The sequence below is a fragment of the Danio rerio genome, chromosome 19 (genome assembly GCF_052040795.2).
Source record: "Danio rerio strain M-AB ecotype USA chromosome 19, GRCz13ab, whole genome shotgun sequence".
Classification (NCBI taxonomy): Eukaryota; Metazoa; Chordata; class Actinopteri; order Cypriniformes; family Danionidae; genus Danio; species Danio rerio.
In genome coordinates, this window is record NC_141039.2 from 17,667,057 (window position 1) to 17,693,817 (window position 26,761).

General features: G+C 37.2%; 1 protein-coding gene across 10 annotated transcripts in view; it reads left to right on the top strand.

The window, feature by feature from the left end:
- Positions 1–26,761, top strand: part of ptprua (protein tyrosine phosphatase receptor type Ua) — a 438,644-nt gene that overhangs the window by 288,306 nt on the left and 123,577 nt on the right. For all 10 annotated transcript variants that reach the window (XR_015945324.1, XR_015945325.1, XM_087295567.2 and 7 more), the window contains exons 6-7: positions 12,475–12,652; positions 18,983–19,276. Coding sequence is in view for 8 of the 10 variants with exons in the window: in XM_087295567.2 (XP_087151693.1) it covers positions 12,475–12,652; positions 18,983–19,276 (472 nt within the window). In the remaining 2 variants the exon portion in view is untranslated. The remainder of the gene's footprint in view (positions 1–12,474; positions 12,653–18,982; positions 19,277–26,761) is intronic.

Genomic DNA, 26,761 nt, shown 5'->3' on the forward strand with positions numbered 1-26,761 from the left:
TGGTTGCATGGCTAGATAGCAAAAGTTTGGACAACTCAGACTCAGAGAGCTGGGAAAAAGAGGTGAGTGTGTGAGGTGTTGGTGTTGTATCTTGCGTGTTTTTTGTAGGTGCGGCAAATTGAGCACTGATTTTTGCAGTTTTGGTGCAAAAGAATGTAGAGAGTCATCAGTAGTAAGTGTGGAGGATGCGGGTGGAGGAGGAGGATAGAGGAGAGAGGAAAATGTTTTAAAAAGTAGGCGAGGATTAGTGGCATTGTTGATTTTCAGACGGTAATATGTCTGCTTTGCAGAAGTAACCTCAGCTGAGAAAGAGGACAGAAGAGTTTGGTATGTTAAGAGCTGTGCAGGATTTTTAGTTTTCCGCCAAATTCTCTCTGCAGCCCGCAGTTTTGAGCGATGCTCATGGAGAGCATCCGAGAGCCAGGGTGCAGGAGGACTGGCACGGGCTGGCCTGGATGCAAGAGGACATAATCGGTCTAGACATGATGCTAGTGTGGAGCAGAGTGTATTAATTTCAGAGGCTCCTGGGGCATATGGCAGCCGCAGCCGCTTCATGCAGCTCAGATTACTCTATATGAGGCCACTTCAGCACTGGCTTCACGATCGAATCCCCAGATGCGCATGGCATGCGCGCGCACACCGAGTCTCTGTTACTGCGCTGTGTCGCCGCGCCCTCAGCCCTTGGAGCGACCACTCGTTCTTACAGACCTGAATGTCTCTAGGACAGGCGTCCAGTCTTGTTGTCGTTTCAACAGACGCTTCCAACATTGTGCGTTGCGGGCATGCGGCTACGGACCTGTGGAAAGGTACCCAGTTGCATTGGCATATCGCCTGGAGCTGTTGGCAGTGTTCCTCGCTCTCCACCGTTTTTTTCCGGTGCTGGAGCGGCAACACATGCTGGTCAGGACGGACAGTACGGCAGCGGCGGCGTATATCAGCCGTATGGGGGGTATGAGCTCTCACCTCATGTCTCAGCTCGCCCGCCGTCTGCTCCTCTGGAGTCATCCGCGGCTGAAATGGCTGCACGCCATTCATATTCAGGCAAGCTCAACCGTGCAGCCGATGCACTCTCACGGCAGCCTTACGTCCTGGAGAATGGAGAGTCCACCCCGAGTCTGTTCAGCTGATATGGGCGCGATTCGGGGAAGCCCAGATCAATCTGTTGCTTCCCCCGAGATCGCTCATTGCCAGTTGTTCTTTCCCTGACCGAGTGCTCTCGCCACGGATGCACTGGCTTACAGCTGGCCTCGGGGCATGCGCAAATAAGCGTTTCCCCCACTGAGCCTGCTCACGCAGTTACTGTGCAAGGTCAGGGAGGATGAGGAACAGGTTGCTGGTTGCGCCACTCTGGCTCAACCGGACCTGGATGTCAGAGCTCTCCATCCTCGCGATGGCCCTCCCCTGGCAGTTCCCTTCGAGAGAGCACCTACTCTCTCAGGGACAGGGCACCATCTGGCACCCTCGCCGATCTTTGGAGGTCCTTAGACGCGAGGAAGACTTAGGTAACCTCCGATTGCGGTGGCTAATACCGTCACTCGGGCTAGAGCCCCCTTCCCGAGCGCGCCTATGCCCTGAAGTGGAGTCTATTCACTGAATGGTGCGTCTCTTGCTGAGAAGACCCCCGTAATTTGCCAGATCAGCGTTGTGCTTTCTTTACGCTGAGAGAAGCTGGAGAGCAGGCTGTCGCCCTCCACACTTAAGGTTACGTGGCTGCCATCTCCGCTCTCATGACGCGGTGGCTGGCAGCACCGTGGGAACACATAACCTCATCATCTGGTTCCTCAGGGGCGATAGACGAAATAATCCACCCCGCCCCCTCTCATGCCCTCTTAGGATCTCGCCCTCGTTATACGAGCTGCATCAGATCCCTTCAATCCTCAACTCAGTATCTTTTTGTCCCTGAAGACAGCTCTGCTGGTCGCGCTGATATCGATTAGAGGGTCGGGGACCCGGAGGCATTTTTCGGTCAGTGACTCGTGCCTGTAATTGGGCTGGCTTCTCTCATGTCCTGAGACCTCGCCCACAATATGTGCCCAAGCTTCCTTCCACTCCGTTTTAATACCAGGTAGTGAGCCTGCAAGTGCTGCCCTCGGAGGAGGCAGACCCAGCCCTTTCTTTATTGTCCAGTTTGCGTCTTGCGTATTATCCAGACCGCACTCAGAGTTTAGATCATCTGAGCAGCTCTTTGTCTGTTATGGCGGTCGGCAGCAGGGAAGTGCCGTACGAATTAAGTTTTCCCACTGGATTGTGGATGCCATTCTCTTGCTTATCAGAGCCGAGGTGAGCCGCGTCCCCAGAGAGTGTGTGCCCACTCCACTCGGAGCTTCGCATCCTCTCGGGCGCGCGCATGTGGCGCCTCTCTAACAGACATCTGTAGAGCTGCAGGCTGGGTGACACCCAACACATTTGCAAGGTTTTACAATCTGCGAGTGGAGCCGGTTTCCTCAAGGATATTAGGTAACCCTTTGGTGATTGAGGAAACAACTTGGTAGGGTGTTGAAACATGCTTGCTGCGCCATTCTCCCTAACACAGTGGTATGTGCGCCTTTTTATCTGTCAGTAAAGTTCCCCGTCAGGTGAGCCCTGCAGATTCTTCTGTGGCCCCCAGCACTTACTCAGCGGAGGAGTCACTTGCTGGCCCACTACGTTGTAGGTCTGCCCACTGGTCAGCCCGCGTTTTGGGTATAGGTGCCTGCTATGCGTGATCCCCACTAGGCGATCCCATATGCTTATTCCGCCACGGTTAAGTCCCCCCCCCCCCTGGGTGGACCCGTGTCTTCCCTCTCCGCTAACCACTTTTTTGCTATGCGTACTCCCCCTTTTTAGGGCTTGTCCATATGTAAATTCTGCCATCTACCCCCCCTTGGGTAACGTATGGCCTCCGCAGCGTCCTCCCTATCGGAATTGCACGCTACTCAACGTACTGTCGTATTTTCTTAGAATTATCTAGATGCTCACAACTTCCCAAAAAATATATCTAAATCCGACTTCTGTTGAAGTAGGATAAATTAGGGCCAGGGACACGTTGGAGGACTGCGCCTCCCATAATGTGGGTGCGTCACGCTTGCTTGACTATCCTCTCATCGTGGGTGTTGGTAAGGTGCAGTCATTATGGCGCTTTCCATAGTCTTCCCATACGTGGATTTTCAACATCAAATCCACTGTATAGCACTGAAGTTCCCCAACCGAAGGGGAACGTTCGAGGTTACAGAAGTAACCCTTCCGGGGAACGGAAGTGCTATACTCTGTCACCATAATGACTGTCCCTTACCTGTTTGAAAGTCTCTTCAGCTTAAAAGGATGGCGTTTGCTTGCTCCAGGTCTGCTTATATGCTGGGATAATTGGCAATGAAGCACACCTGTGCAACGAAGGGTTACTTCTGTAACCTCAAACGTTACCCCCTCACAGTTGCCGTTAAGGGTAATTTTAGCTACAGTATATGCACAAAACAATCTTTTGTACCAGGCTGTAAAAATGTTTTATCAGCTGTACAATTGGGCAATTTAGCAATGCAGTCAGTGAACATCTGGAATTTCTGGAGCCAGCCCCCAAAGGCAAATAGATGAATTGCAGTTTTAGTTACCTCTGTATTGGCTTTACGAGGGAGAGTGGGATATTGCCGCTTGGTGGGGATAGATAACAACGCTGGAAGTCAGTTTGTGTGACACCCTTCTTGTGATCTAAAATTTCACAAATTGTTCATAGAGTACACTGTGCTGCTGTTACACAAGGAGATAGCGGGCAAAGGAAGAAGCAAGCTTAAAAAGCTGTCCGAAGTTTGAGTGACCCACATTTTTTACTGAGCTGATTTGATCATTACTATAATGCGATCTCCCAATCCGCAGCTGATGCAGGGTGAGGCCACACCCCATATTTTGCGTCTTAGTGCACTACGTCTACATGAGGAAATATCTTTGAAAATATTGTTGCAAATTTACCTAAATTTTTAGTGTTTGACACCAGTTTTTGTTTGACACCAAACATCATATATCTTGCACATGTAAAGTACTGTTGGTTTTATCTGCTATGAGATGGGTTACAGTAGCTCGTTGATATATAACAAACTACAGCATGTTATTCAAGGATACACTTGGCCAAATTGCACTAGTTTAAATGATTGTCTTTCAACTCATATGTGCACATTTATGCTGTCTCATAATGGTACAGAGTGCACTTTCTTTGGAACGTGATGACCAGTTCTGTGGATTGATAAATTATCTCTCAGTACTCTAAAATGTTATAAAACCTCCATGCTTGTTGATTTGCGTTATCAATTCACATGCAAATGGTCATTGTGGCACGTTGACTAGCATTGTTTTTTGCATGGTTTGTTACTGGGAGTTTGTAGCAGGAACTTATCAACCATTTGTTCTGATAACATAGATTTAAAACAAAGGCAGTCTATGTCTTCCTAAATGCCTGTCTTATCTGTCAAGGTAACATAATTGGATATTTTAACAGAAGTTTTTTTTTTTGTTTTTTTTGTTTGTTTTTTTAGAACTTTAGAGTTTTAGAACCTTTTGCTGGTGGGGGAGAGTTCTTTTTGAATTTAAGGCAGTGAATTAAGGTCCTACAGATGTGTTGCAGGTTTTTTTTTCCTTTTAGAGGTTGCGTTTGGCCCTTTAGTTCCAATGAAAAGACCTCCTAATGCTTCAGCACACCAATACATTTTGGACAGTGTCATGCTCCCAACTTTGTGGAAACCATTTGGGGATGGTTCCTTTGAGATGAATTAGAGCGGAAACTGTGAGCCAGGCCGTCTGGTCCAACCTCAGTTCCTGACCTCACAAATGCACTTCTAGAAGATTGTTCAAAAATGCCCATAAAACGGACTCTAAAAATTTGTCGAAAGCCTTACCAGAAGAGTTAAAGCTGTTACAGCCGCAAAGGGTGGGCTAACTCTAGATGAAACCCTGATGATTAAGACTGACATAGTATTAAAATTAATCTGCATTAATAGGCAGACATCACTCTCAAAGTTTACCACTCAGCACTTACACATCTGAAACACTTTCTTGGGGACTGAAGGCTCTTTAACATTTAAAGGTTTTAGGATTGGACATGAGTCATCGGGCTTTAATTACAAGGACTTTTTTTGTATATATTCTTTTATAACACATTTTCTTTGTAAATCGGTTTGGAAATTCTCTGTCAAGAAAGTAGACAACACCGTGTCAGTTTCTAACTATGTATTCTCTGCATAGACAGCTACATTCTAAATCTAAAGAGCAAAATTGAAAGCATTATGAATGTGTATGTGTAATATACAATCAACGCTGGTCAATATGAAATTAAAATGACCCAAAAGGGATTTAGAATTTGCCTGTGTAAAAATATAAACTACACACACACACACACACACACACAAACACACACACACACACAAATATATATATATGGGTGATTTTAATTTCATATTGACCAGCGCTGATTAACTGTCTTTTTTATTTACACACAATAACTTTAAAGCAAGACAAGCACAATGTTGCATATATTTAAGACAGAATCATTTAATTTAAACTCTCGCTGTATGATTCGTAGATTAAGTAGCATGGATCTCTTATCTATAACTTAGAAACATTTATTTATTTATTTTATTTATTTATTTTTATTTTGTATTTTTTGTTTGTTTGTTCGTTTATTTGTTCGTTCATTTGTTTCACTGCCTGGAGATTTGTTAGGTGACTATTCAGTATGTATTGCTAATTGTAATTTATTGCTGGTTTATTGCTGACTTGTTCAAAGATAATTGCTAAAAGACTTTTTTAAATGTTGAGAAATATATTGTCCCAAAACCCTTCTTATTCACATTATGCTTATACACAGAATCCAGCACATATAAAATGACAGTTTTAATTTCCTCTATTTAATTGTTCCTCTAGCCTGAATATGCAAATTGCACACATACACACACACACACACAGAGAGAGAGAGAGAGAGAGAGAAAGAGAGAGAGAGAGAGAGAAAGAGAGGCTAATATATGAAACTTATACACCTCCTAGCATTTAATTAATGTAGTTAATGTCTTCTTCAAATCCTCACCACAGGCGAAACACTTCACACTGATCTTTCCTAATATCAGTTATCACTAACAACCAGCATATGCATTTAAATGATACCTAATAAGGCTTTTACTATTTTGCCCATTTACACTAGGTGTTGTTATTGCAAATAAAAAGTAAGAAAGGAATAAACACATACATGCATACAATGCTCAGCATATGTAAGTACACCCCTCACAATTTTAAATCCATATTTTTAAAAGGAAGCTATACAATATTGTGTAAATACTGTACATTAGATTAGTCAGTACTGAAGCCAAATCTAGGTTGTTGTTGTTGTTTTTTTTTTATTATTATTTTGCTGGAATTTAATTGTATTATCTTTCGGTTTCTAAATATGTTTGGTGACTATTTTAATAAATATATCTGTTTAATAATGTGTTTTGTTCAAATGCATACAAATACATTGGCTATATTCACTGAGAAATAAATAAAAATAGTCATTTTCTAAATGGGAAAAAAAGGAAAATAAATGAATATAGCTTAAGTCAGGCCCTGTCACATTTTTTTTTTTTTTTTCAAGTGAACATGTACGTTTCTGATAGGATTTCCCATATACACTGTTCTTACATTACATTCCTTACTATCCACAATTCCAGCTATTTAGCTCTGAATATCCTTTCACCTGTGATATAAAGATCTCCCCACTGAGATTTCTTGTCAAGTGACTTTAATTGCAGCTTCCATGTTGATCCTGTTTTGGCTTAGAGCGAATCCTCATTGGACTGAGCTTCTCTCAGTTATGTTCTCACTGCAGTTTAAATAGTACAAACAAATCTGTCTGTGCACATCATCAGTTCACTAGCAGAATCTCTTCTCAGGCAGGGGGAAAGAGTTCAAAACGCGCGTTCACATTAGAAAGTTTTCTTTCCATTTTAATTGAAGTGTAGTATTTATCCTGGTGCTCTGGCGTGACCGTAAGGCACAGTGTGGTGAGGCGTAAAATGTTGATATTTACATCATTTGTATAATTGCCAGCCATTTCTGTTCTGTGTTTATTTTCTCATTTGCTTTGCTGGCATCACAAATGCTTCTAAGCAATTCAGAAAAGATTAAGGCTTTTAGAAAAGTGCATTTGCAGGCAACAAAAGATGCGTTGTTGTTAGACGTCCAACATGATGTGTGTTTTAGGATTAGTTCTTACCAAAATGCATATTTTGTCATCATTTACTCACTCTCATATTCTTCCAGGCCTGACGTTTCTTTCTTTGATTAAATACAAAGTGATATGTTTTGCAGTGCTCATGCTGGTCTTTGCAGTAAAATGAAAGCTGCTAGTGACCGTGGGTATCTCGTTCCAAACAAGAACAAAACACCATAAATGTATCATAAAAGCAGTCTATATCTGTCTTATTCTCAGTATAGACATTCAAACCAATGTTGTTGTTGATAAGTAAAAGTAAACATTAAAACAGTAATGTTTACTAAAATAAAGCTGAAAAACAGATACTCTATTAACTGACTTTAAAATAAGATTTAATATGGTGTCTTTATGTTGTTGTCGTTGTTGTTGTTGCTTCTGCTGCTGTTGGGTTGTTGTTGTCAATACCCCCTTTCACACATACAGACCTTACCGGAAAATTACTGATAATTTTCCGGAAATGTCTGTATGTGTGAATAGTCCTTTTTAAAAGTAACGGTAAATTCATTCTGGCTTTTTTCTGGAAAGGGAAGTTATAACATTACCGGTGATTTGCTGGAATGCTTCTCTGTGTAAATGCAGAAGAAAGATTGCCAGAAATAGCATGTTCATGTCTATAACATGAGGACGTCCTCTTTAGCCAATCAGAACTCTCAGACGCATTCACGTCCGCGCAGTTTATAAGAATAAAAACCTGTGATTATTTTTCCAGACACATTTAGCTGCTAGATGTTAGTCATATAATGTTTCTATGTTCATTCTTAACGCCAACTGGGTATATCTATATAATGCTTATGATAAACCAATGTTTGTTTAACATCTAGCTCTGATGCATGTGCACGTAAAGCAGCTAGCACACATATATTATGAACATCTTAACATGCGATAGTGTTCCTCCATATGTTTTCAATAATGTTGTTCACTATACTTATCTGTCCACAGAGTTTGTTATGTAGTCAAATGTTTACAAATACAAGCGCAGCTGTTTAGAGCTCATTTCTGGTTATGATGTCAGAATTTACCAGTATTTTGGAATGGATGTGTGAATGGTCTTTTCTGGAAAAAAATCTGTAACGTCCTTGCCTGTGTGAACAATGCTTTTATGAATTTACTAGTAAAGTAGTTCTGAGAAATTTTCCGGATATTTACCATTATCACTGTGTGAAAGTAGCTATTGTCGTTGTTGTTATCCTTATTGTTGTTGTTGTTGTTGCTGTTCTGTTTCTTCTTCTTCTTCTTTTTCTTTTTGCTTCATTGCTTTTATGCTTCGATGCAGTGTTTCGAAACACTTGTGCTTTGGGTGTCAGGGTTCTGCCACTCTGATCTTGTAAATTCTTGTTTTGGTGGCAGATCTCGGACACTACTCGTGTCTGGTCCTGTTTCTGTCTCTGTGTGCGCGCACGCCGTCGTGGGTGTACGCAGAGTGTGCGCGCTCCTGCTTGACGCGGCCGCGCGCGCACTCTGCGTCCCTCAGACGCGTGCGCTCTTGTACTCGTGTTTGTGTTTTCGTCTGTCAGCAGCATGGTGTTTCATTCCCAGCGTCTCAGTCTTGTTGGTTTCGGTTTTGGTCGGCGCTGGGATGAAGCATGCATGCTGCATGTGTGAGCGCACGGTGAGTGTCTTCATTCATCGTGTGCTCGTGTCTTGCGTCTTTTGTCAAAGCACGTGGCTCGGTGTTTACATTGTGGTCACGTGCTTTTGTCGTGTGCTTCAGTGTTGTGTTATGTGAGCGCATGGCTTGTATTGTCTCTCTGTGTCATGCGCTCTCCCGTCTATTGTCTTGTCCCACCCACCTTGTTACCTTGTTTGTAATTATTATTTTCACCTGTCCCCCTGTCTGTTTATTGGTTTGTCTTTCCTATTTATTCTCCTAGTGTGCTCTGTTCTGTGCTGGTCCGTTGTTGATTGTTCCCTTCCCTGTTGTATCTGCTGATTTCTAGTCTACAACAGTGGTTTAAAGTATTGTCTTGTCAAGTTCCAGACCTTGTCTAGTTGAGTGTGTAATATGATGTTGTGTTTTTCCCCACGTGGGGAGATTTGAGTTTTGTTTTTGTTTTATTTTTCATTAAACTCTTCATTCCCTGCATTTGGGTCCTCGCCTCCTCTCCATCCACCCCCACACCCTGACATTGGGATCTCGACTCTGTGTCGTAACGTCAGTTTCACTTCAGCCATCCCTATTAAACAGTAGACCATCGCTTTTGAACTCAGAATATCACTTTTTTAAAACATGCACTCATTAGCAATATTGCTGGCTATAGTGTTAGTCTGCTCATGCTTGCTCCACCCCTGGACCCCGACACAAAACACAAAACAATATTAGGGGTGTAACGGTTCACAATAATCACGGTTCGGTTCGATACAACACAGTGGTCTCACGATTCGGTACTTTTCGATCTTTTTCAAGTTTGTTATTTGAGATGTAGAATGCAGGGAAAGCGGTCAAATAGCGAGACACTGCAGCGCTGTTGAAGATTGTGACTGTTTATATTGGTTTGACGGATAAATTTGAATTTCTAGTCATATTGTTAAAGGTGCCAAAGAGAATTTCTCATTGTTTACATCCTTGTTTATGTTTTCACTATAACATACCATTAACTCTAGAAACCGTGAATGTAGTTGATCAAATTAACAAATAAAAATACTTACAGGTTGTGGCTTACAATAACATTTTAATGGAGTCTGATGGAGAAGGTTTTATCTGAATCCAGCACTGAACTGAGAGAGAATGTTGAAGTTGTCCTTTGTCAAATGCTAGAGCTATATATTTTTATAATTATCTGGAACCTAATTAAAATTAAATTGGTAGCACTTCTTTCTTTGTGTCGTATTCTTTAGAAGCCCAAATACAGAAACAGAAAAAGCTCTGTGGAAATTGCAGGGTTTAGAGGCATTTTAGTTTTCTCTGCTATAACATTACAGCGCCTCTGGTCGTGCCCCTTCACTTCGCAGGGTGTGTGTGCATAGTGAATGTACGTAACCGGAAGCTCTTGTGATCTCACTAGCCCCAAGTATTTTTTTGTAGTGCCCAAACTTCTTTTGCTGTAGACTTTGCTAAGCTAACTCTGTAAAAGCCAATGTCTCCCTTTGCATTGAACTTTGAACGTCTTACATTCAGAGATTATGTTTATGTTTACACAGCTACATCACACATCAACTAAAGTTTAAAAAACTGTTTGAAATTCCTGTTTCTGAAATGTTTCCTGCTCTTTATCCTTGATTATGTTTTACTCTCAATTTCTGAGAGAAACTAAGTTAAAATGCAGCTTTTTTTCTCTGCATTGTTTTGCCTTTTCTGCCAACAGAGGAATGAATGTCATACAGGTTTGAACTGACATAAGTAAGCTAAATAAAGGTTGAATATCTTCTGAAATACCCTTTTTTTCTTAATTTGTTTTAAATGGCAGACTCTTTCTTTCATGAATTTTGTGAATTCACTTCCTGTGTGAGTAGCGCTTTGTCCAAACACCTGGAGTGTGTGTGTGTGTGTGTGTGTGTGTGTGTGTGTGTGTGTGTGTGTGTGTGTGTGTGTGTGTGTGTGTGTGTGTGTGTGTGTGTGTGTGTGTGTGTGTGTGTGTGTTAGAGGAATGAAAGGACTGTGTGTTCCTTCTCTTCATAAACACCCTGCATCTCACTTTCTGAATACAGCACTAGTTTTCCTAAATTGACACCTTTAGGCATCATTCTTATATATTATAGGCTATTAACAGATGGTGGTTAGATTTGAACAATTGAGGAAATCAATGGTTTGGTCATCATCATTACAGTCAAACATGTAATCAGAATACACCAGCTCCTCATTGGTTCTTTAAGTTTAGCTTTGCTCTGTTTATGCATCATAAAATATTGTGATTCATGACTCATGCTTTTTAATCAGAATACATAAAATGAGATGCTGCCTGAACAAATGTAATTGTTATCAATTTACCATAGGGGCGACGCAGTGGCAAAGTGGGTAGCGATGTAGCCTCACAGCAAGAAAGTTACTGGTTGCTGCCTCGGCTGGTTCAGTTGGCATTTCTGTGTGGAGTTTGCATGTTCTCTCTGTGTTCTCGTGGCTTTCATCCAGGTGCTCTGGTTTCCCCCCACATGTCCAAAGACATGCAGTAAAGTTGAATCGGGTAAGCTGAATTGTCCGTAGTGTAAATGTGTGAATGAGTGTGTATGGGTTTTTCCCAGTGATGGGTTGCAGCTGGAAGGACATCATCTGCATAAAACAAAAATGCTGGATAAGTTGGCGGTTCATTCCGCTGTGGTGACCGCTGTGGGACTAAGCCGAAAAGAAAATGAATAAATGAATGAACGAACAATACGCCATCTTTATCTTCATTGTCATCATCATCATCATCATCATCATCATAATCATCATCTTCTATAGATAATAACAATAATAATAATAATAATAAGAAGAAGAGTTTTATATTATAAAAATAAATTATGACATTGTTTATTATTATTTATAATGCTTAATAATATGCAGCTGACCTTCTGTTCATTAATTAAACAAACAAACAAATTAATTAAGCAGTTTTAATAAGGTCAATTAAATAAAATTAACATGTGTGACTTTTAATTTTAATAATGCATTAATAAATGTTTAACTTATCACAATGCAAAGTTATTAAAGTCTATTATTTGTTGATTGATATGACCTCATCTATTTATTGTGTTATACTATATAAACTAATAAAACATTGTGTACCAAACTTCATGTTCTATTTATTTAACATCAATCTGCATTATACAACATATATAAAACTATGCATGCTGTTTTCATAAATCAAATCATGTTCTGTCATCCAGTATTCTGAACTACCCTCTAAGTATTATGATTTCATTCTATATGTTTGTTTGTAAACATACGTTTAATTGACAAATGTTTAATTTTCCAAGCTCTCTTAGGCTTATGTTTGGCTTTTAGTGACTTGATTGGGTTTACTATACATATGTGTAATAAGCATGATTATTTATGAGAAAGCTGTTTCAAAGAAATGTTGTCAGAAATGAATCTAGAGGAAGTGTTTGTGTTGGTGTAGTGTCATATTGTTGAATGCAATGCCGAGTTGGCCAATGATTAACAAGAAAATGTCAATTATAAAAAATCAGTTTGCAGACATCAGATGTAAACCTGTGCCTCTCACTGATCATAATGTCAAAACAGAAATTTGCATATGCATTTTTAATGTAATGAGTATATTGTTTGAGTGTAAATACAAATGAAAATAGAGAAGAGAGATTCAGCATCTTGTACCTTGTACTTTCTTTTTCAGAGGCGTAATGGTGTTCTGATGGCCCCATACTCTGTGACGTCATCCATCGGTGAGCGGCGATTAGTTGCTTGGTTCCAGGTGGGAGGAGCTCAGCGTGGAGAGCAGGACCTCTATAGGTGCATCACCCAGTCAACATTTGGAGCTGCAGTGTCAAACTTTGCTGAACTTATTGTTAGAGGTATGTATTTTTTATGTCCTAGGTATACCTGTTTTAAAATAATTGTAAAATAAAAAATAATAATAAACTATAAAAATGCTTTAAAAAAAGAAAACACAAAATTTCAGTATTTCACTGCAATCGGGATATCATTACTGTTGTGTTTGTGATGAGGAAAACACTAAACACATGCAGGAATTTCTTCTTTCTTTCTTTTAACTGAAATAGTCTGCGGTAACGAAAACAAAAGACTCATAAGAAACCAACAGTTGGCCAACCAAAAAATAACTTAGGGTTATACAAAGAGTGGCCGACACAACATACATGTCAGTCCCATCTCACATTCAATACACTGCAATTACTTTGGTATATAATTACAGCACTGAAACATAAAAAGAGAGACTCAGAAAGTCACTCACCTGTTTTATAATGTTTTGATCAACTGTAGTTTGAAAATATGCCAATCTTTTCTCCTCCAAGGGCTTATTACGCAGTCTCTGTTACCATCTTTTGGATGGACTATGTTAACAGTCTTTGCTCTGCACAATGACAGACTAATGGATGTTGACACACTGTTTTTAGACATAAAAACATATAAATATTTAAACTAGGCACTAACCTTATAAATAAACTGCCTATATGCAATCTTAACAGCTAAATCTTTGCCCAGAATGGCCTATATATATTGTTATACTTCTTGTATATGGTTGTTGGACGATTCTGATTAGTTAACAAATGTAGTTAACAAAAGGTGTGCGGCTTTTTAGTTAATTTTAGTCCAGTAACTGTACAGCTGAAGGAGTTGCAGGCGGTCAAAGGCTTCTTAGTTCTTTTTCTCTTATCATATTATTTTAGATATTTCAAAGGTCTATAAAGCCTATGCACATTAAATAAACCAAAGCTCACAAAGCCACTGATTAAGCAAACAAATACAGCATGCAGTAATAATGAAGCTCTAAAACTATTTTGGTTAAATGAATTGAAAAAAGAAGAAATATTATAAAGAGATATACATATAGTTTCCCAGTACTGGGTTGCAGCTAGAAGGGCATCCACTGCATAGTTGGTGGTTCATTTCACAGTCGCAACTGCTGATAAATCAGGCACTAAGCTGAATGAAAATGAATAATTAAATGAACGAATGAATAAATGAATGAATGAATGAATGAATAAATGAATGAATGAATGAATGAATGAATGAATGAATGAATGAATGAAATACATAAAACATATTTAATTGTTTGTTGATAAAAGGATTGAAATAAATATTAAAATTAATTAATTGTATTAGATTTTTTCTTTTCATTTCATTTCAGATTGGTGAGGTTAGATTTATTTACAACTTTCAATTCACAGTGCAGGTTTATTAAATAATTTAAATAGTGATATTATTACATTATTTAAAGTTAATGATGTATTACTTAATGCGTTGTTATATTGTTCATTTTAACTATTGCATGGTTTTCAAAGTTAAGAAATTAAACGTATTTGTACCAAACTTGTATAACTTTGTTGTATTTTGCTCTGAATATCAAATGTGCTTATTTTTTGCTTTTAAAATAGATGAGTAAAGGACACCATAATTTTCACTATTTTCTCTATGCTGGCTAGCGGTAATGTCAGAAGGTTTCTTTACTGTACGTCTTCGTTGATGGTTCTCAGCTAGAATAAGGAACAGTAAGTTCCTGCCTTTTTCTATAAAAAAGCAAAACTTTTTTGGCCAATGCCAATAATTTACAAAGTTTAGCCTCTTCATAGCACTCTTAAAAGTAGCATTTATATTGCCATCATTCTTTGCTACTGGTAGGTAGTCTTCTCACAGAACAGAACGTTCTAGAATCTTCTGATCCTGCTGAACTCCCAATCAAATTCACTGATTTACTGTAACATCATGTCCCCACCTAGTGCTCTCTTCAGTAAAAGCCAAAAGCCTGACAGAGTTAAAACCTCTCTGACTAGAGCACTTGAGAAAACCAGCGGACTGATTACACTCATATCCACCAATCACAGAAACATCTCCCCCAAAATAACCAAATTACTGGCGCAATCAGTTATGTAAATGACCACACGCTGCCTCGTTATGGTCCAAGTAATGATTCCAATCCTACAAGTGCCTCTCGTGATGGTAGCATGATTGAAAGAGAGAATGACTCATGTTTCTACTGGAATTGAGGTAATGTCAATGAAAGTCCATATAACAAAAGGAGTAATCATTGTTTGTCTTGTGTTCTGTGTAAATTGTGTACTTCACAATGGCGGTGTTTTTTAATATTTTTTTATTTCTATTATTATTGTCTGAAGTGTGCTGTGTTGGCGTCACAGTAGAATTTTGGATTGTGCTGATGTGAATAAATGAGCAACAGTCCAAATCAAACCTATAATGATTTGCTTTATTGCTCCATTCACCCAATTTCTTTTAATTTGAAATGGAAAAATTAGTATGATGCTTTACTTTTGGAGTGCACATAAAATTATTTTTGTTTTGGGTGAGTTACTTTAAAAATAGATCTCTGGTAATTACTAATTACATCAATAAAATTGTATTTCATTACTTTTTTTAATTACTTTATCTGTCATAAGTGATTTAATTGCTTGATTCAATACTAAACATCCACACAGACAGTGTAAAGCATGTACAACTCTTTGATAAATATACCCTTCTTTAGTTGCAAAATTGAATTATTAGGCACAATATATTATGAATCTGATTTGCTTAACACACAAATCAGTGACTGATTTGAACTGACATCTTGTTTAAATTGATACTGATTCATGAGCCAGGAATTGGTCATTTATCTGTCATTTGATCTATTTCTCAAATCTGATTGGCTTATCGGCACTGTTCCAGCCTCCTCACCCATGTGTATGACTATGACAGCAGTGAGCCAAATATGCCAAGCGAAGTACTAAACACACTATAGTTTGATGAATACTGCAGCTGTTTGACCACATACTTTTCAAAATTTTTAGGTGAGAATATACAGTAGATTGCAAATGTGCAGTATATTTATAGAAAAAATAATTAATCTTACTTAAACTTACAACAAATTAGTACAGCATGTGCCTAAATAACACATTTAAAGTGACTCTGTTTGTCAAAGACAGACTATCAAATGTGGGTACAGTTGTTTAATGACTATTATAAATATGTACAAGCAACCACTTTTGTTATTATCTAAAGACATCTCTATTGTTAAGCTACATAGATAAAATAGCTTGCATTGGTCAGAATTTGTCTTGCTTATAGAATCTAGGAGAGCTTGGGAGTTTCAGGCAAGGTGTTTCTGCATGTGAAAGCAAAGCAATAGAGAATGCATTAATTTCTTGATCCTAATGGGGTAGAATCCACAAGGAGGAAGTCTGTTTAGACCTCGTGTCTCCATTGGGGAGGGGTCTGCCATTGAGGAGACTTGTTGATGTGCCTTTTTAAGATGGTACTCCATTGGCATTTGAGGATGCGTCAGATCTTTAAATTTTACATGAAGTCACAGCCAAAAGTCCTACCAAAAGTCTACGTCTACCTTGTTTGATATAATTATAAGACATGCATTGTAAATTCTGAGATTTAGAGATGGTTAAACAGACAGTAAATGAGTTGGTTATGAAATAAAATAAAGATTACCTTAAATAAAGTTCCACAAATCATATTCTGCAAAGTCATTGGGCCCTACCATACACCCAGCACAATAAGGCACAGGGGGCCCTATCATACACCCGGCGCAGTGTGGCGCAAGGCGCGGCGCAATAGACTTTTGGTAGTTTCAGCTTGGCGCAAGAGTCGTTTTGAGGCGTTGCGCTACGCTGTTTAAATAGCAATTTAATAGCATTTATGCGCCCATAGGCGTCCTGGTCTAAAAAGGAAGGCGTTCTGAGGCGGACCGCTGGCGCGTTGCTATTTTGAGAAACTATAATAGATTTTTCATTAGACCAAAACTAACCCGGTCTAAACTCCGGCACAGAGTTGCGCCTCGCTAACGCACTGCTTAATACGCACAAGAGAGCAATGGGCAAATATCTTTACATATGAAAAAAATTAAATATTAAGGATATATATAGGATATAATAATAATAGATATAGGATATAAATATAAAGGATTAAAATATTACAAAACATATTATTTTCTAGCCTACATAAATACGTAAAACCACTGCTTTTATGTCTTCTTCATCTCGGGAGGCTTTTTCAGTTAATTTTTAGTTAACAATTTGCTTTTGTATAATGTTATTATTATTAGCAATATTATTTATTATATCCATATTTATATTTGTTTTATTAAAAACAAGCTTAGATTTGCCCACCTGTCAGATTTTAGACCATATGGGGCACATCATGTGTTTTAGAATATAATTCAGGTTTTTGAGCACATTTTGTAATTATTATTCATTTATTCGTTTGCTGGAAATTAGAACTGAATTTAGAAATAGTTTTGAAACGAATATTTGCACTTAACAAACAAAAGTATTTATTTATAGACTAATTGATGTCTGTGCATAAAGGTTTCCCTATCCAAGAGCGAATGTGAAAGTAGTTCCATTATCTCTCATCTCTCAAAAAACTTTTAACTGTTAACTGTTTGCTTGTGAAATGCTCATTTTGTCCACTTAGACTTAATTTGCGTCCTGTAAATAGCAAATGCGCTCTTGTCGCGATGCAACTGACTCTTAAAGGGAATGGGAAATGAGACTCTAATTGGTTTATTCTCAAAACACACCTATAACTCATAAAGAAAATAAACTCAACCCTTTTAGACCATGTGCCACGGCGCAAGGCAGATTTCCCGTCCTTAAATTAGCAAAAATGCGTCCTGCGTTTTGCGCTCTGTGCATGGACCGTCAAAATAGAGCCCAAGATGTGTTTGCCGCGATGTGTTGCTATTTTTAGACCACTGCAATCCTAATTTTCCCATTTTGTACCACATTGTTTAAATGGCAAATCTATTTTGTCGACTCATGAGTGTTCTGGTCTAGAAAAGGGATGTGTTAAAGGACATTGTTGGCACAAAGCTATTTTGAGGAACTAAAATAGTCTGTGCAATAGTCCAGTGCAGAGCTTGTTAGTTGTGCGCCTCACTTAAATATTGCTTAATACACATGGGATGTAAAGCAATATGCAAATATATATTTACAAATGAAAAAAAAAAATTAAGGATTTAAATATTAAAAAAAAAAAAAAACTTTCTGTCTCCATGTTTTCTTCATCTCAGCGGGCTTTTTTAGTTTATTATGTTTATATGTTATTATTATTATTATTATTTATTGTTTTTATTTATTTTATGCATATTTATACTTGTTTTTTTCTTAGATTTGTCCACCTGTCAGATTTTAGACCCTATGGGACATGGGACGTGTGTTACGATATAACAATTATATGAAACCGGCGGTATAACAATTCATTATTATTGTTAATTTATTCATTTGCTGGAAATTAGAACTGAATTTAGAAATAGTTTTTAAACAAATTTTTTGCACTTAACAAACAAAATTAATTATATAGTCTAATAGATGGTTTCAGTGGAGTGCATACAACACCTTATCCCAAACACTCCTTATCCCCAAAGAGAGAAAGAGCAAGTAAAGAGGTTAAATGGAAGAGGCAGGTTCTTTATCCTCATGCTGCAGATGATCTGTTTGACTGTTTTCTTATTTCATAAATTAAAATATATATTTTTGGCTATATTTAATAAAAAGAGCAGTTCAGGGAGCTTTGAGTTTTGGTTTATTTTGATTTCGGTTGACTTCATTGTTAAATATCATACAATGATCTATTTCAGCTTCTACATTAAATAGGTGGCGTGATGGCCCCAGTGTTTAGCATGGTAGCCTCACAGCAAAAAGGTCGCTGGTTTGAGTTCTGGCATTTCTGTGTGGGTTGCACCTGGAAGGGCACCCTTTGCATAAAACACATGTCAAAGTAATGGGAAGCTCATTTTACTGTGGTGATCTCTGATCTAGAGAAAGTGAGTGAGTGATATGTAAAGGAATTATATGACAGTCAGTGTTAAGTTTTACTGCTTACGTATGCTGAATGACAACGTGGCTATTATTCTTTTGACTGATTTACTTAGCATAAATCATTGTTAAAGTTGTAAAAATTATTACTTTCTAGTTCTGTGAGGCAGTTCTGCAGCATGATTGCTTCCAGGCTGACTGTGTCAAACATCACACAAATATTCTGGAAAACATGTAGAGTTTAATAAATTAGAGGATTCTTGAAGTGCTTCACTGTTAGTGTGCCTTATGCATCAGACGTGCATTAAGTGGTCGACAGACATGTTGTCTTAAACCACATAAAGAGTGATGCCAATCTTAATACAGTACATTCTAATTTTTTCCCCCTGTATTGTCTTGTAGTCCCGCCCACACCGATTGCTCCACCCCAGCTGCTGCGCTCTGGCCCCACCTACCTGATCATCCAGCTGAACACTAACTCTATAGTGGGCGACGGGCCGGTGATTCGCAGAGAGATTGTGTACAGGGCCAGTCATTCACCCTGGTCTGAAACACATGGAGTCAACTCACTGACTTATAAAGTTTGGCACCTGGAGCCAGATACAGAGTATCGCATCAGTGTTCTTCTTACTCGGCCTGGAGAGGGTGGAACCGGTCCGCCTGGACCCCCACTGGTCAGCAGAACCAAATGTGCAGGTGAGTAGAGCCAAACCTTATATATACAGAAAGATAGTCCACTCAAATTACAATCAATAGTTCAATATTCAATTGCAAAGAATGCCCTTCCTTCTAGACAAATCAGCCAATCACCAAACTTTACAAACAAACTTGATTCTTTGGGAGAATCGCTTTTGACAGGAGAAATGCTAGATTGCATTATACATCACATCGCATAACATATTGTGTCATTCCAGTGTTGTCCTCTAGTCTTTGCTCCAGGTTCTGTCTCTGTTATTTCAGTTTATTTAAGCATGTCCTCTGGTTACCACTGGAACAGCCACATAGGAGACTGGTGTTGTGAAATACTTCCTAGTCTGTGTGCAATAGCTGGAGCAAACTATATAATTAATTAGAGCTTGAGCAACAAAAGTACAGGACAGAGCATTTTGGCAATTCTGTCTGTATGTGCAAGGTTATGAACGCTGTTTGAAATTCCATGTGTGTTCCCAAAAATGTACATATCATGATTATGCAAGAATCCATTCATGTGCTACTTAGGAGTCCCCATCTATTTCCAAAATCCTGAAAAGTTACTTTATATGGAGTCATATCTTGTTGTATCACATTTTGAGTTTAACCCAAAAATCATCATATCATGTGGATTAGCAATAAGATCAACAAGTGATCTAACAATGATCAACAAGTCTATAAAAACACCTACTGTACCCACAGACTGAGGTACTGGAAAATGGATGGGGGAAAAGAAAGAAAGATAACTTTAAGGTTACAGAACATTCAGGGTTATGCAAACAACAACAAACACACTCAAAGCATGGTAAATCTCATTGGCTTATTTTATTCTATTTATTTATTTTTTATCATTTTTGTCTGTTTGTGTTGTTTAATCAAACAAAAATCTGTACTTTTTTAATAATATAATTGATAAATTAATTGAAGTAATAAAGTATACAATAAAGTACAATCAAAATCTTAAGCTTGTATTATTTTAATCACCTTGTGCTTAAATTTATAGGTGCAATCTGCTGATTGTCCTGCTAATGATCTTTCGAGGGCACAGGTATCAAACTCAGTTCCTGGAGGGCCGCAGCTCTGCACAGTTCAGTTCCAACCCTAATTAAACACACCTGATCAAACTAATTGGGCTATGGCCCTCCAGAAACTGAGTTTGACACCCCTGACGTAGGGCTTTAAAAAATTACTCCAAAGCACTAGTATATCTACAGCAAATTTCCAGATCTACTTAAGGTATGATGCTTTTGGGAAAGAGGCTAAACAAATAAAATCTCTTATATGGACAATCACTTTTACACTCTATTCCTTACTAAAATTCAGACCAGCTCACTTAACATTTTGTTGAAATTAGTTCTTCATTGAGTTGAAATGAAATTTAAAAGCAAAAGATTAAGGACCCCCCCCCCCCCCCCCCCCTCCATTCATTTAGATAAGTCTTGGTCATATAGAAGTTTTAAAAAAACATCTTATGCTTTTAATCTATGACTTATGAAATGTGCTTAAATATACTCATAAAACACTGTATTATATTAATTGATATTAATTGATCAATGTTTTATCCCTGTATTTTAGTTGAAGATTAGTTGAGACCTAGAATGTGTTGCTTATTGAACACAATTGTATTGAGCAGTCAGCATTCGGGACGAGACTTATGTTTTTCTTGTTGTTAATACATCCTCATATTGTTATTTAATGTTAATGCAACTTATTTTTTAAGGAAATCTATTGTGCTGATGTTATCATGATGGCATACATGTCCGTTTAACCACTTTCATTCCTCCTTAACTTGTTTAACGTTTTAAATGAACAATATTAGTGTTAAAATGCATTTTAAAAATATGCTTTAATATTTAGCGTTTTTTATAAATATATATAAGTAAATAAATATGCAGATTCCGGTCATTTTAATATGATTCTACCTGCAAAAGTCAATTTCGCTGTGTGTTGGATATTAAATATAAAAAAGGATTTAATATTTTGCAATAAAAATATTTTTCTAATATTTTTTGAATATTATACTGCGTAAAAAAAGTTAGTCATTTTTTAAAATGTATATTATAATGTAATTTAATGTAATGTTGATATATTTTTATATATTCAGTTATCAACAAAACACACAATTGTACAAATTGAATAAAAGTTTTAATTTTAAGTACATATTAGTAAACATTCATTTAAAACTGTATCATGAGAATATATCTAACAAAAGTATATCACTGACACGTTATATTTTAATGCTACATTCAGGTGTGTTTTAGCACACAAATATGCACTTTGATCATATTGATCCCAGTCATTAAATTTTGTATAATCATACTTTAGTTTTATTCTCTGCTTTTCTAAGGAGTGTGTGTTTGTTTGTTTGTCTGGCTGAGGTAAACTCTACTATAAATGTACTTGTGTTATAACCTCACTTTTGGACTTGGTAATGTATCACTGTCAAAGGTGCTCTGAGACTCGATTCATCTTGAACTGCTGTAGCAACAAAAGAACATGGTTTCGAAGCTCACTTTACACTGCATACATGTTACTAATGTAATAGACATTTTTATTTTTAGTACTTGCTGTTGAAGATGAATAGGTGCAGAAGGCTGGTTATGGTCATTTCTGTAGTACTTTTTTCTGTGTTTGTACTAGACTAATACTCTGCAAACATGAAAAGGCATTGCAAATTAAATTTAAGATATATTAATGGGACACAGACACATACGACACCTATATAATATACAACTCTAAACCAGAAAAGGTTGGGACAATATGGAAAATGCTGTTAAAAAAAGTAGTGTTTTCCAAATTTACTTTAACTTGTATATCATTGCAGACAATATGAACACAATTTTTTCATTTTTGTCTGATCAACTTATATATATATATATATATATATATATATATATATATATATATATATATATATATATATATATATATATATATATATATATATATATAAAGGAAGTCCTATGTCAACCGTGTCTGAAAGCGGCAATGACTACTGTGGGCTCAGTGGCATCTGCAATGGTCAATCACGCAAAGAAAATATGTACTGTGGTCAGTTGAATCAGTATTTCAGATATTTTGGGGAGAAATGGACACACAGGACCAAAAAAAAAAAAAAAAAAAAAAAACAATCATCCAGTCTATTACCAGCAACAAGTCTAAAAGCCATTAGTCTGTCATGGTATTGGGTTTGAGGATTTAGGGTTTTAGGTTTTCTATCTATCTATCTATCTATCTATCTATCTATCTATCTATCTATCTATCTATCTATCTATCTATCTATCTATCTATCTATCTATCTATCTATCTATCTATCTATCTATCTATCTATCTATCTATCTATCATCTATCTATCTATCTATCATCTATCTATCTATCTATCTATCTATCTATCTATCTATCTATCTATCTATCTATCTATCATCTATCTTGAATCTGATTGGCTGATAGCCGTGCAATATTTTGCCGGTAACATCACACAAAGGCCCTTCACCTTTGTGTATTACTCCACCCACATACAGCCAGCAAAAAGCAGAGAGAGACTACAGTTTGACAGATATTACTGCTGTTAGACAACAAAATGAACTTTTGAGGCTTTTTTAGTCAAAATGTAGTTGTTTAGATTGCAACTAAGCAGTTTATTTGTAAGAAAAGTGCTTATTTTAAAATATTTACTATTTCTGAGAGAGCTCGTCAGTGGCCATTAGCCTGCCATTGTGTGGTAGACCAAAGATGGTTGATGTTTTCTATCCACAAGATGGCAACAGAACCGCATTATAAGCCCTTACGCTTAGAAGATTATAGAATATTATAACAGTCTGATTTCTTATTACAGCTGTTCAAATCATTATTAAACTGGTAAGCATACCTGCCAACACTCCTGTTTTTCAAGGGAGTATCCCGTATTTTAGACCAATCTCCTGCAACCATCCCGTTTTTTATTTCTCCCGGAAAACTCATGTAATTTCACCCACCCCCCTCTTGGTATCTGTAAAAAACCCTGGGTTGCCAACTTTGGTACAGTAACCGATCGAAGCGGCCACCCAAAACCTGCTGCATCCTATCCCGGTCCTCAACAGTGTCAGAGACCTCACCCCAAACCCCCTCCCCCCGGTCTGCTGGCAGGTATGCTGGTAAGTGATATTCTAAGTTGATCTCTCTCTTTTGTATGTCGCAGTGTTGTATTTATACCGATTTGCTCGAATATCAGGAATGTATGTTGTGTTGGCAGAAAGAAAGAAAGAAGCAAAGTCCACATGTGTTTAGCGTTTTTCCTCATCATAAACACAACAGCAGTCTGGTAGGTTTTTTAGGGGTTAATTATTGTGATATCCTGATTGCAACAGAGAAATACTGTAAACTGTAACACTGTGAGAAGATACCTCTGTTGATGGTTGGCATTTCATGTCACGTTCAGCCTTATAATCTTAAAGTGTGAGCAAAATAGCTGTTTTGTCATCACTTTAGACATAAAGCTATAGAGAGTCATTCAAACACTAGCTCTAAAGTGATGTTGGTGAATTAGTAACGGCTTCTGCTGTTCTGACGTCAGCTGCAGATATGAATAATTGGCGGAAGAAATTAGTTCCTAATAAAAACAGTTTTTAGACTCTAATATATTAATTTAATATATATTAAATATATTTATACAATATATTTATTTGTAATATATTATTACAAAGTTCTACCAAAACATCATAGTAGAATATTCAAAGTGAGCTTATCTCTTAAAAATAAAATCACATAATAGTTACTGCAGGCCTTCACGCATTAATCATAATACTCTTGTTTTTCCATTGTCTTTATTGTTCATTCTATCATTTGATGGCATTATTTTTTTTTTTTACCTTTCTCCTAAGTGAAATAAATTAAACTTATATCAAAGCATTTACAGGTCAAACTTGTTGTCAGAGGATGTGTGTGTGTGTGTGTGTGTGTGTGTGTGTGTGTGTGTGTGTGTGTGTGTGTGTGTGTGTGTGTGTGTGTGTGTGTGTGTGTGTGTGTGCGTGCGTGCGCGTGCATGTATGCGTGTGTGTGTGCCTGCATGTGTGTGTGTGTGTGTGTGTGTGTGTGTGTGTGTGTGTGTGTTTGTCATATCCAGCTGTTAGGCCATTTCTCATAAGGCCTGTGGGTGTTTTAGTAGATGTGTCTCATTAATTAGTGTAATCAGGTTGATTTGTCTTGAGGACTGCAGAAAGGGTCCGGATGGTGGTCCGCAGGCGTTCACAGCAGGCATGACTAGCCATTGACAGTCTCAGGCAGATTTAAGCATAAACACCTCAGTCTGACGAAAACATCACATTTTGCCCCCCAAAAATCCAAAGAAATAAACATAAGAAATGACATTTAGTATGAAGTGTTTTTGCATCGAACATTATTTACATTTAAATTAGTTAACTGTTAATCATCAAGCTATAAGTAAAATGCTGTTTTGATTGACAAAATTCATCCACTCATTTTACTTTTATTTGTTAAAATTAAATCAACTTCTATAAAAGTTTGTTAATAAATGTATTGCTAATATTCTTAGTCTTTATGTATATTGTATTATAAAAAAATATTTTAAAAATGCATTAATTAGGCCTTATAAGAAACCTTATAATTTCTTTATACTGTATGACCTCCTGAATAATAATATTAACAGCTAAAACAAATAATAAACATAAAAAATGCAATAATTACAATACATTATAAAATAGTATATTTGATTACATTTTGCATTGATGGATTACCTTTAGATTTCAGTTTTTATGAAGGCTTCAAGAAGTACCTTATATATATATATATATATGTTTATACAACAGTTCTGTCTGGTTCTCGAATCTGATTGGCTGATTGCTGTGATATATTTAAGTAATATCAGCAACCGTACAGCCTCTTTACCCATTGTGTATTACTCCGCCAACATACAGCTAGCAAAAAGCAGACACTACAGATCTAAAGTTTAAAAGATGCTTGTTCAGCTGTTTAACTGTCAGCTTATGATTTGAAAACCAACGCGTAAGAAAGTAGTTACTCAAACAAAAAGGTTTTTGAGACTCTCCATGTTTGATTTTGTTTTTATATACACAATTATGCAGTCAAACTGTTGTATAAACACAATATCACATTCGTTGCAGTGAGATATGGCTATATAACGGCACTGGTGGGGCCTGCGGCCTTGTGCCAATGCACGCCTCCCACCAGTGCCGATGTACAGCCATATCGCACTGCTACTCATGTGACTCATACATATATATCACATAAGAATTGAAAATAAGTGTGGACATGGAGCATTTTTAGACAAAATTGCCATTTTTACATTTATCCAGATTAATGTAGACATGGCCTTAAATATGTTTAATACCTCTTTATCCTTGCAGAATTCCACATTAAAGGGATAGTTCACCCAAAAAATACAAATTCTGTCATCATTTACTTATTTTTTAATTACTTTTTTCTTCTGTTGATCACAAAAAGAAAACGTTTAGAAAAATGCTGAAAACCTGTAACCATGAATTATCACAGAGTTTTACCTACACTCTCAGAAATAAAGGTACGCGAGCTGTCACTGGGGTGGTACCTTTTTAAAAGGTACAAATTGTACTTAAAGGGTCCATATTGGTACCTTAAAAGTATACATTCTACTTTACATTATTAGAAACACCTTTGTTCTTTTTTGGTACTAATATGTAACCTTCAGGTATTAATATGGACCTTTAAGGGGCGAATTTGTTGGTACTACCCCAGTGACAGCTCGTTTACCTTTATTTCTTATAGTGTATGGTGGAAGTGGTTACAGGTTTTCAGCTTTCTTTAAATGATCTTATTTTGTGTTCAACAGACTATATATATATATATATATATATATATATATATATATATATATATATATATATATATATATATATATATATATATTGTTAGTGTTTAAGTACACTTACAGTGTGTTAAATTATCAGTGTACGTTTGTTGCAGATCCCCTTGTACACACACACACACACACACACACACACTTCTGTCTGTCTCTCTTTGAGATAGAAATACTGATCAGAATGAGAGAGCGAGGGGGAATTAAAGTGACAGGAAATAGAGACAAGGACCCCTGCCTTCACACATGACATGTGTAATTAACGCATAACAGCGCTAATCGCATCTGCCCTGAGAGAGGAAGCAGAGCTATTTCAAATGCTAATTTAAATGTAATGATAAGAGTTTGAACTACCTTTTAAAAGTACTCCATTACTCTCTCTCTCGTGCAGCTTTCTAACTTTACAGTTCATAGTTGCTAATAAGAAAGGTCAACCGTTCTGTCTGTCTGTGTCCAATCGCTTCTGTTTCCAATGGAAAATAATTATTGTAATATTGGATAAAAGATCAGTGGAATCTGATTCAGGGATTTGTGCCTTACATTATTATGTTTTAACTTTGATGTATAAGGTAGTCTATTAAAACTTGTTAGCACATTCTAAACCGTTTTAATATATGGACAGACATGAACTAAATATAATA